General features: G+C 39.8%; 1 protein-coding gene across 3 annotated transcripts in view; it reads right to left on the minus strand.

Annotated features, from left to right (window-relative positions):
- Window positions 1-7,109: 7,109 nt before the first annotated feature.
- Window positions 7,110-13,660, minus strand: part of EPB41L5 (erythrocyte membrane protein band 4.1 like 5) — a 61,043-nt gene continuing 54,492 nt past the window's right edge. For all 3 annotated transcript variants that reach the window (XM_062578822.1, XM_062578821.1, XM_062578820.1), the window contains 2 exons: window positions 13,477-13,610; window positions 7,110-12,600 (listed from right to left, as the gene is read on the minus strand). In XM_062578822.1, coding sequence (XP_062434806.1) covers window positions 12,543-12,600; window positions 13,477-13,610 — 192 coding nt within the window. In that variant the 3' untranslated portion in view covers window positions 7,110-12,542. The remainder of the gene's footprint in view (window positions 12,601-13,476; window positions 13,611-13,660) is intronic.

The following is a 13,660-nucleotide window of genomic DNA, read 5'->3' on the forward strand; positions in this document are numbered from 1 at the left end:
AATGCGAAGTGCTGCAGCATTTTTCATTTCTTCACTCCGAACACATGGACTCACCAAGATATTGCCAGTTTTAAATGAAAATCCCAGTGTAAACATTTGTGTTGGTCTTAGGAGACTGGTTTTATATCACTACATGTAAAAAAATAATTCATTTTTGATTATAGAAAGCTCATACTGTGGTAATACTGTAAGAAATTGCATAAAAAATTGTTAAGATTTTACTACTGTAGTTACTTGTGGCTGGTAGAGGAGTCAAGGGCATGTTTGGGACTGCAGGGTCATTTGCAAAAAAAAAAAGTGTTATATCTGATGAAATTTAATTTACAGCAATGAAGCTGCATTTCCCTAAATACAGGAAGAAACAAAGAGGTGGCACTTGCTTTGCTTACCAGCTTCTCAGTCTGTATTTAGCCCTGGTGTTGCCTTATTCTTTACATTGGGACCATATTGCTGGAGACATGGCGCCATCTCGGGCCATGCTGGCCAAGACTGGTGCCTCCCTCGTCCCTAACTCCCTGCTGGCTTTCTTGACACTCCATACAGGTTTGATTTGCTATATTCTCCCTGTGGAAATCTCACGATCTACATAATCCAGTTTCTGCTAAAGCATTGCAACATGCATCCACGCTTGATGGATTTATGCATCAACTCCTTCTTACTTACAAGGACAAATAATTTCTTCTAATTATCTTAAACTGAATACAGAGAGGTCTTGGCTCCCATCCTTCCCAACTGGGCTACCAGGAAAAAAAAAAAAAAAAAAAAAAAAACACACTAAATATTTTGCCTTTTTGTTTCAGCTTTACCTGGCCTTTCACATCTACAAGTCCCAGCAGTGCTCGCTGAGAACCGCTGCAGATGTGGTGGGAACCACCTGGTTCCTGCGGAGGACCTAGGCCAAGAGTAGGACTTGTGGTGGGTCAAGTCCAAGCCATGCAATGAGGGTGAGCGTTAGTATTGAGACTCAAGTTTCCTTAGTGTGGGAAGCTGCTAAATCTCCCCATTACACTCCCAAGAGCTGCCTGATACATTCGTAACACGTCCTGGAACCGAAAGGGGTCCATCCGGTGCCTCGTGGTAGTTGTGCAAGCAGCACAGGTGCTGCAAATGCAAAGAGAGAGGGAGGCTGTAGGCACATGGTCTTATGGTGGGCTGAAAAAGGGAGGGCTGCTTGCATTTGAGAATGGTTTGTATCTGCATCAATACACATCTTCACTGGTGAGTTTATTCTGTGTTTTCAAAGAAGTTTCACTCAATCCGAAACAAGCATTTTCATTACTTTGTAATAGCTGAACGTTCCCAAGATAGACGTTGCTACTGAAACGGCTTTTATCTGTTTGCGGTTTTTGTTTCACGATTAAACTGTTTCAGAGCTTGGCACCAGCTAACAGAAAAGGCCACAGTGCAGTCGTGCACGATTCCAGCACGTCCATCTAGGCACTGGAGGCATTTCGTAAGAGTTTTGGACTACCCATTTCAGTAAGTTAAAAAACTTCCTAAGGCTTTGATCCAGTGCCCAGTGCAATCAGTGTAAAATGATCATTGCTACATGGCAGGATGGATTGCTCTGTTAAGAAAATACTTATCAGTGGAAATGTTGCAATTTAGATTTGGCTTCTGTTTGGGAGTATTTAATTACAAATTCCATCAATTAAATTAATATCCAGCTGAAACAAATTGGACTGTATTACACCGTAAGAATGTTTTGTAGTATTTGATCAAAATCAACCAGTTGGTTTTACTCTCTATTCACTATATTCTTCAAGGGGAGAATTCTTCAATTCTTCATTACGAGAAACCTTAAACTGCAGCAGAGACCTTCCCTGACTTCAGCCTATTAATGCCATCTTCTGAACCTTAAATCTAGAGCTTACCACGGGGAGTCAAACCTGACAGGAGATGGTTTCATTAGCATATTTATGACCAATCCAGTAAGTGCAAATCAGATGATTCCCAGAGACTTCCCAAGTGGAAAACGTTTGTTATCTGGTGGCCATTCAGTAGCTGTTTTGAGATAAATGATGGGTTTATCTCATCCTTCATAGGCAGATTCCGCATAGCCACCAAGGAAGGAATGTTTTTTGCTGACTGGTTTTCCCTATTAAACCTAGAAAACTATTTGTCTATGTCAGAGTTAATACATTAACAATGCAGTAGAAGAAAGTGCTCTGTAAACAACATTTCCATGGCATCTGTCACATAGCATCTGACATTCTCATTAAGAGTGCATTTCAAAACTGATTCTTTAATACATTTTTTCACTGTCAGAATTTAAGCTGTTAACTGATGCCATAATAAGCTCAGAGCAAAACCTCCTATGCTCCAACAGAATGAATAGTTACTTGGTTCATGAAATAAATCCATTCTGGAATAGTAAGGTAAATTTGGTAACATATAAGTTAATATTTTGCTTTCAGATATAAGAAAATGGCTGCATGTTTCTGCTTCATCTCACCGTACTGGTCCAGCACCTCAGCATGGTGGTTCAGTGGTGGTTAATCATACAGGCTTGTACCCCTCTGAAGGACTGACGGGGCTCAGTGAACAAAGGGACTTATGGAAGTGGGACTTTAAAAGCAGCAGCTGGTCCAATATTGGAACAAGGCAAAATATGCCATTTGTTACACTAAACTGACAGAGGAGGAGAGAGTTAGTCTTACCACATGATATTGTGAGCAAGCAGAGAGGGAGATGTTACCCTTTTGATGATGGTAGGAATTGCTCAGATGAAGACGTAGTGCTGCTGCCTTCCCCAAGATTGGACATGGTTTTAAGTTTGTTCCATCTGACTTTATTTGGTACAAATGTTGGCAACATGTTGATGCAGCTGTCAGCAGTATAATTTTGATGTCCAAATGCAGCTGCTCAGTGGTCATTCTTTTTAGTCAAGAGAAAAACAGAGACTACAGTCAGTGTTTTGTTTCTTCTTGGTCTCCTCTTAACTGGTGCTTTCTCTTACATTTGGCCAAGGACTTCCTTCCTCTCATTAGTAGCATTCAAAGACTCCAAGGATCCAAGAATTCAAGATCCAAGGAGGGATCTCAAATTCCAATCCTAATGTTGACCTCTGGAAGTACCATTTTCATACACAGACATGGAATAAGTTGAGTAATATTGCACAGGCAAACTTTTCTCCTAAAACGTATCACTGCATCCTAGGAATTGGTACTGGGTTCCAAATTACCTCAGATTTCTTTAATACATTTCCCAGTTATTGGAAGGAAGAATAAGCAGGAAGATCATTGCCAGCTGGTGACCATCTCAAAGCATGTCTGGTTTTGCAGTTACTTCTGTGAATAGCCTGTGTGCCAAGTGTTCAGCATTAAGGAAAACAGTGCAATTGAAAAGAAAACCTTTAGCTTGCCATTGCAGCCCTTGGGATTTGTGCATTTCAAACCACTTCAGAGGTAGAACTGGACCCAAACAGAACAAAAAGCATTTTGCCAAAGGATGAGTCTGTCTGTCTCTTCAGAAAGAGACCTTTGCTGCTGCTGAGATTACAGAAGGGAGGGAGGGAACCGTGACCATCGGCATGTGACCACAACGGATGAAGTTGGTGGTACCAATGCGCTGCTTCTCACTGGGGGTAAATCCCTGTCGAGTCTTGCCAAAATCTCATTCTGGCAAATAAGAGTTTGATAGCTTTTAATCAGTTTGATTGCAAAGTGAAAGGAGAAATTTCCATGAATGTGCCAGTAGGTGGTGAACCAATTGCTTGTAACTGTCTTTGGTTTCCCGTCGGCACACTTGGGACCAATTAAACCTTCTCATACTTGCCGCAAATTATAAATATTTTTAAAATGTGAACAAAAGCTTGCATATATGTAAATCACATCTTTGCAGCTTCTGAGAGAAGCTTGTTGCAAATGTTCTTTCTGTTATTTTTCTTCTGGTCAGTTAATATGCTTTAAAAGCTTGGTGGCCAATACTGAACGCAAAATCCCCTGCACTGGCTCCATAATTACCACCTGAGGTGCAAAACATGCTCATTTTACAGTGGGATAAGTACATTTATAAAGCTGTATTTAAATCAAGCTTCTGCATGATATGGTCACATCTAGCTATAAGGAATTTGATGATCTGATGAATTAACATTTTCAACAGCAATATTTTCTAAGATTTTTAAATTTTGTATGCTTCTAAGAGTGCTCCTTGCACAGCATATTCGCATCATTAGATTACTGAAAACAAAGACAAAACCCAGCAGACAAATTAGCAAGTGAAATCCAGAAGGTTTTCTGGATAAGTTAGACTGCATCTAACTCTGAGGAAGCAAAACCATTGCCCCCTCCCCCCCCCCCGAAACCATGTGCCATGCTGGACCAGAGGAAGTGTTTTACCTTGTAAAAGTGTAATAGTTAAAAAAAAAAAAAAAAAAAAAAAAACAAAAAAAAAAAACAAAAAAAAACCCCACTTGATTTAAAAATGGAGCACACAAACAAAAAGCTTCAACTTTTTCTTGAAGGAAAAAGAGAAGAGTGGACAGGAGTGGAACAAAACATAAGCTGTTCAGACTGTCAACTCAGATTTCAGTTGCAAAGGGAATTTTTCTCTTTTCACTTCTATCTGCCTCCGTTAACATATGTATAAAGTATCTGTTACACATTTCCCCTCTATATCAAAAATACCTCTACTTAACATCAGTCATCTGTTGCACAAGGAGGGAGGCTTGCATGGTAGTATACATGCAAGTCATTCTTTGCTTCATGTCATGTAGTTCAGCAAAATTTAGAGCACCCTTAATTTCCTTTGAAGTAAACATGCTGGTATTCAGTGCTTTGCAGGTAGATAGGCCATGTGCAGTCACGTTATTCTCCATGAGTTAAACTCCGTGAGTTTTAGTTATGCAATTTAATACCAGCTGATACGCAACTTGCATCATTAAGGAAAATTCAACGCCAATAAAGATAAAAAAGGTGAAAGCATAAAACCTTTGCCTGTCTGCTATTAATAAGTAAATTCAGAGTTTATTTATGGTATATTCTTCTGTGTTCAAAAATCAACCATTTGAATTCACTGAAGAAATGTGCTTTTTTGAAAGATAAACTTACTGTCCAGGGTTTGGAGCATTTTTATCATTATAAGATACTATGATTCTGGCCTTTGATTGATTTTTAGTCTTCAGTAACAAGGAATGCTAATGTTTGGGGTAATGGAAAGAGTTACTTAAGACTTTTGATTATTTGAATAAATTAGTTTTCAGAAATTTTGCAGGAATAGTGAATTTCAACTGTGGAAAGTACTTACAGGTAGTTTCATCATCCTGTCACAAGTGTCTGTCACATGAATTCAACAGGAAAACTAGAGAGGAGTTTGCAAAGAGCTACTTAAGGATTATTTGGAACTTCAGTGACCTGTGTTCGAAAACAGAGAGAACAGGATGTTGGCATATAAATAAAGCCTGCTACGTATTGTATCAGCCTGTGCTTGCTTTCCGAGCTTTCACGAATTTATGTATTTATATTTTTGAAATGAACAAAGAACTTACCTTTCTGAATAAAGAGCTACTGTAACATACGGACTTTCATCTAGGACTGATGAAGGAAAGAAATTTAACTGGAAAGGTTAGAAGAATAAACCAGTGATTTTCCAAGTAATGAGAAGGTCTCCTGGCATGCACATGTATCCTGGGGATGTGCAGCAGTCCCAGGAAAATGCCATCCAGCCTCTGCCATTCCCTTTGTCCTCCTGCCTCAAACTCTCTTCCCTTTGGCAGTCCCACGAAGGGTTTTAACATTTACTTGGAGCCAACGTTGGCAGGAGACGAGCCAGCCCAAAGGCTATGGCTTGGCACAGGGAGGACGAAGCAGCATGCAGATTGTGTCCATCTCCCCCTTCCCTCCCCTCGCCTTGCTGGTGTGCCAAGCCAGGTGGCTGCACCAGCACCTTGGGCACATCTCCAGTTTCTTCGCCTAAGAAGTCCTGAACTTCTCAAACAGACCCAACTGCTCCAGGGATCCCAATGTTCTCTGGCCCCTGCACAGACTTCACTGTAGGAGACTTGCAGGAGCTCAGCAGCAGCAGTGCCTGGACGTCCTGACAGGAGGAGAAAGAGCAGAGATGACTGGAGGCAGCAAAAACGTGGGGTTACGGCCACCTGGGCTGTTATGCAAGGGTGGCAGCAGCCCAGAAAATACTACAGAGAGGAAAGCTCCAGACCTGAAAGGGGAAACGTGTTTCCAGAAGACTCACCAACTCCATCAGTGGTGATTTATCCCTGTGCTGACACTCCCAGATCTTTAAGAAGAAGTGAGAGCTGTAGCTGGAAAGAAGCGGGGTTGAAATCCAACGTGCTCGCATCCCACAGCCGTTCAGCAGCAGGAGCGCTCCTCGGCTGCCACCTCGGTCCCTTCTGGGCTTGCGTGACCTGCATATCAGCTTCTGACCCAACAGACCACAAGCATTACGTGACGCCAAGGCACACAACCTTTGCTCATAGCACAGTATTACTTTTCCTCGGCTAACTTCTGTTTCAAAGCTCAGAGCAACCAACAACACTTAATATCAACCATTTTCAGAATACCTTGAGTAGCTTCATTCCTTCTTTTCTTGACCCTCAGTTACGTTATTACCAGATGCAATCAGCTTTCTACACAGGAACACAAGCGGCTTTGTGGATGTTACAATACAGCTCCATAACGGCAGCCGGTAACGAGAATTTAACTTGGGCCCAAGTTAGTGGCTAAAAGCTACAGCCATCTGAAAGCTCTGTGGTAGCCTGCATGAAATAATGAATGGAATTACTCCAGCTAACAGCAATTATTTAGAAACAAAACACATCACATCATTTTTGGCTGGACACTAACTAAAGGGGCTGCCACTGAAGCTAGCTGCTTTAAAATATTTCTGAAAAAAAAGAAACTTGCATATATTTGATATACTCAGTCCCAACTCACTCTATAAAATAAAAGGATTCAACATTTTTCTGCAATCTGTTCCAAGATATGTGATGTACTGTTATATAATAAATCATGCATAAAGAGAACAAATCTGTCAGCCTTAAGTAGCTCAACAAACTTGTTTTCTTTGTTTATCACTGCTTTTGAGCCTTAAAACGTACGAAGAGCAGAGGGATTTTCTTTTTTTTATTATACAGACATTACAGTGAATGAGACTTAGGTTTTTGCTTTTATTAATAAAAATATCTAAGCCAAACTTGTTTCATTGTTTTGTGAATTCTACATGGCTTTGAAGAACAATTCAGTGACTGCACCATTAGTGAGCGCTCAGGAACAAAGCATTTCTCTGCCACATACCTCTAGCTTGGATTTCAGAGGTGCAGCAGCTCACAAACCCTAAATGCATAGCCCACTTTCTAAGTTTTGGCCAACACACCTGGCTTTTATAGCGATGCCATCCTATAAAAGCCATGCTTAAAAGATGACTCTGTGAGACTTTTACACTGATGTAGTATATTTAAGAAAAGACTACAGTACAAACATTTCAAGACTGGGTTGAGTGGACTACAAATCACAGCTTCTTGTTCCCATGTACAGTTTCAATACAGATCTCAGTGCAGTGCCTAAAGTAATTCACTCACCACCACCATTGTGAAACAGAGAAGCAAGAGAGTGCACTTTATAAAAAAACAAATAAATTATACATTGAGAGCTATTGCCAAGCTTTACATATAAAAGGTAAAAATACAGTAGTTAGTGTGGCTTTAACAAAAAACATCTAGCTAAAAAAATATTCTTACATACTTTAAAAATAAGTTTGTCCAGTTACAGGTAGAGGGGTGTGTGTGTGTGTTTGTATGTGTTTATATCAAAGTGCTCAAGCCAAACAGTAAAGTGGAGGTGAACTCTGTAGGAAAATCCTGCAGCCCCCTGCTGTGCAGGGTCTGACTTTACTACACATGGAGCAGTACTCGCTCCTCATCTCCTGTATACGCACAAATTCAATTGTGATGCTGAATGAAAGATCCCAGCTCTCAAACAGGCTACTCCAATTCTTGGATTTCCCTCCTTAATACTGTGGAAAGATGCTGTAATTAACGAAATCACTAATTCTACTTCCATCTGAGTGTGGTGCAAAAGGCGCTGTAGTTATTTCGGTAGTGCTAACATTCAGATCAAACACACGTGGATTATACTTGCATCAGTGAAAGGCCATTAGCATGATTTTTTTTTTTTTTTGTATAAAAGTTATGATTGTCCAGCTGCATATGAAAGTTGTGGTGCAACTGTGTCTAACAGCTACATCACTTCACTGCAACCTTCTAGACTAACGAATACCTCTGCGTGCCCAGATAGTTGACCTTTAAATGCTAACTGGTCATGAGACAGAGCCACTAACTCTACCTGAGGATGACTTGGGCTGTGTCAGAACATGGTCATAATGTGAAAAATGTGTCCCGTGCTGTTCATGAAGGAAAGGCTGGCCTTAACAGTACAGCTTTGCTTGCAAGAAACTAGAATGAGCAGGATGCAGACACAGGGCTGAAAAGTGTTAGTGGAAAGAGATCTCAATGTAACCGGACTGTTCATCTGAGCTCCTTTTCCTCTGCAGCAAATTTTCTCCCTGCCAAAGTTCTGTGTCCAGAAAATTGTCCAAAACATACCTTTCATACTGCTATCCGGCTCTGACAAAGTACGCATTAATACATGGTTTATTATATGCATTAATACATTAACCATGATTGATTATCATTTAAGTATTTTATACCATTTGACTTACCTAGTTTTAAACCCTATTACTGTGGAACTAAAGAAGAGCTTTCCTTAATTCAAGTGGTAAGAGATCCTAAACTCCTGCATTTTAATTCTGATATTGAAAGGATATAGTTGTAAGATGTGACTATTTACCACTGTATTTAGATTCTGCAGTCTCTTACTGTTAGGTTAAATGGGTGAGACCAAAATGAAGTTCTAAGATCCATGTCCATAAGGTTAATCAGTTTTAAGTTGTGTTTTTTTAAATAAATGTTAAGATTTCCATAAAATCTTTCAAAGTATACAATCACTTTTCTGTTATTAATTAAATAATAGTTTTTTAATTATGGAATTAAAAACTGCCCATCTGGTCAGCATTACAGGCACACACAGCAAAAAGGTATAAGGCAAGGTAAGGAATATAAACTGGAATATGCATTAAGTCAGTAGGTGGTAACTTTGTATGGAAAAAAACAACTTTTTGTATGGGAGAAATGGATTTTTCTAAATGACTGCAACACAACATGTAGCTGCATTTATTCATTTCTCTCAACTTTCAAAGCTTCTAAGTGGCTGGCAGACTTGCCAGTGTCTCAGCTTTGGATTCACACAATAGGGAAAAGTCTTATATGTGAATCCCATCCCTTAAAATAAATACGAAAAAATAACCTTTTAGAGGATGACTGGATCTTATATCCAATCAATCAATAGTATCACAAGGTTAAGCAAATCCCTTTTTTCCAGTGGCACAAAGGCATTAATTGATACTTTATAACATTAAATGCAGGAATTAATTTGCCTATTTCTTTTATAAAATAAAGCTGGTAAGTAATGCTACGTTACTTGTTAGCCAGTCATGATACAGCAGTTCAATTATAGTGTTATAAGTAAAATAGTGATGCAAATATTCAGACACCTAACTTTGTCTCTGGTCTCCCCACATAAGCAATGATTTGGAATAGCTAAATAAGCTATGCTGAGTTAAACGGAGTGAGCATTTGCTCCAATTATCAGGACATCACTGAAAGTGATGAGTTGGATTTGCAATTCTCTGATGTTGCTAGAAATTGTAAGTAGGTCCCTAATTTGATTCTTAAAAAGTTTGAACTTTTAAAAGGAAGTTCCAAGTACTAGTCTACCAGTTCTCTGAAACCTGAATAAAAACTTACTCCTTTGAAAGCAATTGGAATTTTTCTTTCTATGTGTTTGTATGTATACATTCCCCTTCAACACCCCCTCCCTGGTCACACTAAAAGTGTAACAGCTTGCTATTTGGAACCATTTAGATTTTAAGGGGACCCTTTCAGCACCACATGCTATTTACCAGATGTGATTCCTCGTGAGGAATCTAAGTATGCTATTTAACACACAACATTGTAAACTGTAAACTTACGGTTTTTTTTTGTTTTTTTTTTTTTTTTGTTTTGTTTTTTACTTTTGGGAGGCATTGAAGCTAACAGTTCACAGAGCTCCTGAACCCAATGGGAAGAGTCAAATATCAAACATGCCTTAAAGAAAATGCTACTGCATTCTGTCTATTTACAAAACCAACACATGTAGCTGGCAAATGCCAGCTCAGCTGCTGAGCAAACAGATCAATAGTAAATGCCAAGATTCCCCACACAGTACTGACTTTGTGCAGGAAGCGTACTGTGGCAGCCATAGCTTCCCTTCTCCTGCGGGAACTTGCTAGCAACTGTATTAATCCAGACTAAGATATTTGATATTTGATTTGATATTTGAATCAGGAACCTCCTACATTTTAATATGCAATAAGGCTCAGACTTAGAAGTATAAAAAAATACTCAATACTCAACTGGAAGTAGCAGTGACGGAGCTGAATGGCTGGTGGGCAGAAACACTCCCCAAGGTCCAGAACAGCAGCTCCCCTTGGTTGGCAGTGCTGTGAGCAGGCAGTGTGCCCCTGTTATGCATTGAGTAAGGAGAGGGAACCTGAAGCACCTGTCATCCATCCTGATTCCTGGATCTTGAGGCGATGGCTGCAAATATTGTCTGCAGAGCGTCACTCTGGTCATGTCAGTCCTCAGAGCTCCCACTGGTTTCTCTTTCTCTATTAAGGCCTCTGGGGTTTTGAGGAGTGGCAGTGGGCCATGTAAATGTTGAGTGGTTTCATCCTTAACACTCTCATTCAACATCTTGCAAACAAGAGCACAAAAGCAGCAGCAAAAACGTCCAAGACACATCCTAGTCTGAAAGAAGCAGGCTAGCAGGACACCAGCGGATTCACACAACCCACAGTGGTTTGGTCCAACTCTTTGTCTACACTGATAAACATAAGCACAGCAGGTGTGCGGGAATGAAGTTGAGCATACAGGTTTGAGACCTAACTTTCACATTTAAAATTGTTTCTAAGAGACACACGTATATAAATATTCATAAAGAGCAACACTATGAAGAAAACATCCTCCACCTCATTCATATGTACAAGCCTCTTCCTAAGAAGGGACAACCCCAGTTGTTCAACCTGCACTTCCCTGTTAGGAGATGTGGAATTCATTGCAGAGCTTCTACATTTCTCCTTCCTTTGGCTCCGCATTGATATTTTTCACAGGACGTATCCCCAGGGTCCTTGGGATCACCTCTAGGTTTCCACACAAGGATTCTGTTGCCCAGGATGCAAATGAGCTTTTTGAACTGTACATATCAAATCTCACACTTCACCTCAGCACCAAAAAACCTTCACTAGCACTGTGGAGCATGCTTTTGCAAGTGCGCCTACCTTCCTGCCCCTGAACAGAGTAAATCGCTTTTGGAAACCTTTCATCCTTTTTTCCTGTTTTCATCTTACTCTTTCCACTCTGTTTCACAAACACCTACCAAAAGAGACTTGGAACAGGTTTTGAGGCAGATTTAAGAACCCATCCAGTTGTACCCTCATGTCGCTAATACACTTGACAAGTATTCCCAAAGCACTACATCTGGAAACAATACCTAGAAATGATATGAAAATAAACAAGAAAAGTCCTTTCCTTCCTAGTCCTAAATGACAACAAAACTAACCAGTAAGCAGTTCCTTAAGTAAGCTGTACTCATACTTTCACTGCTTCAGCATTCAAAACTAAATACACATCTGTAGACTAAAACACATGTATTTGAGTCATAAAAGAAATTAAATCAGCAGGGTCAAAATGTGGGACCTCTGCTAATACTATAAGCTGTTTGGCAGGTTAATTTTCCTTTTCCTGGTTGCAAAGTGCAGCTCAAATCCAGTCAAAGTAGTTGGTCACTCACAGACTAGATTTTCGTTCTTTCCAGGTATTGTAACAAGAGGTGCAAAGATTATAAAGGGTTTTAAGGCCAAAAAGACATGTATGTAATGGTAAAACAAAGAAAAAACAGAGGGAATAATCACACAGAAGAAAATGATCTTGGCTATAGGAAAAAAGTCATTACTACTGTGAGCCACCATATACAGTATGGCCACAAGGTGGCCCTACAAGGTCTCCTAATCTTCTAGTTATTAATCTATCAAGACCCGGGATGCAGTGTTCAAACACTACTTAGCTAACATCACAGTGAACACTTTCCATTAACATTTATGAAGCAGCACAGTGTAAAAGTAAGACTAAACCTAGTTTGAATGGAACACAACTAGATTTCATTCCTTATGTTCAGAACTAAGTCCAGTGTGGTATTTCACTTCTCCAGAGGGAGAAGATCAAACTTTCATGTGGTTTTTTATCCTGGGTTAGGCTGTAATTCCAGTTGGATTGCAATAAAACGTGAAAGCTTCTTCCTGAATACTAGCAAAACAGCTGGCTGTTTGACTCCCAGTTCAGCAAAAGCTTGATCCCAAACAAGTCCTTCCCTTGGAGATGTTAGAAGGTTTGAGTTTTCACAAGGTAGGAAGTGTGGAAGCTCCTTCCTCTAGAGCTCAGTGGTGAGTAAACATTTCATCCTCACTGTAGCATCCTCAGTTACTGGGCTAAAAGGAAGAAAATGAGGCCCTTTAATATACACTCTTCCAAAAGATCTGCTATGAGGGATTAAAAAAAAAGGCACTGCTAGGAATAAAACTATGAGATGACCATTGTTCAAAGGGGAGATAATAGCTTTCCTTTTGTATTTTAGAAAGACCAATACACAGACTTTCCAACTGGATGACCTGCAGAAGGGCAAACTGAATCAGTTTCAGAGTGCAGCAGTAGATGCACTGCCATCCACCTCCTAACTGCAGAAGTCTTCCATTCATAAAAGGGTTCCCTCAAATACCTGATCCTCACTGCTAAGTGTGCCTCACTGGTATGGCAGAGGAGCAATAGCAGGGGGAAAAGCCTCTACACTTTCTGCTTTGACTTCCTTACAGTTTGGAAATAACTGAGGGAAAAAACAGCAAAGCTTTGAACAGGGATTGAAATACTGTAACGAGATTTCTCTGAAAATTCATTTGTACCATAGTTTTAGTCCAGTATTAAAAGATGTTACCAGATAAGGAAAGAAACAGAACTGAAATGATAATGAAAAAAAAAATGCTTTATAGCACTTACAATGAAATAGGTTTACCTCCAACTCCAGCAACATTTGTATTCATTGTTTCAAATCATTTTTTCTTTAATTATCTGAATAAAAATGTTTTCTTCCCCTTTAAACTATGTTATATAAAAATATGCACACTATACATTGGCTGCTCTATTGATTTAAAAAATTTCAAATGCTGTAGACAGAACTACAGTTTACAAGCGCAGCAAAAACAGGTATTCTATCCAAATAACCACTATAACTATTTAAATGGAAGTGGTAGGTGGATGCACTTCCTCTCTGCCTCATACACACACATCCTGAAGTGCTGATGAGACCCTACCTTGCAAGGACTTCAGACGTCTGCTGGGATGGTGGAAATCCAGCTGGTGATGACAGAGCCTCCGTGCTGCCTTTCATTGCCTTCAGAGCTAAGGCAACATCAATTCCCAAAGGCCCATTGGAAATCAAACCTGTCTGAATTGGGGAGAAAGAAACAGAAAATTGAAATTAAAAAAAATGCAGGA

Source organism: Rhea pennata, chromosome 6, assembly GCF_028389875.1.
Source record: "Rhea pennata isolate bPtePen1 chromosome 6, bPtePen1.pri, whole genome shotgun sequence".
Lineage (NCBI taxonomy): Eukaryota > Metazoa > Chordata > Aves > Rheiformes > Rheidae > Rhea > Rhea pennata.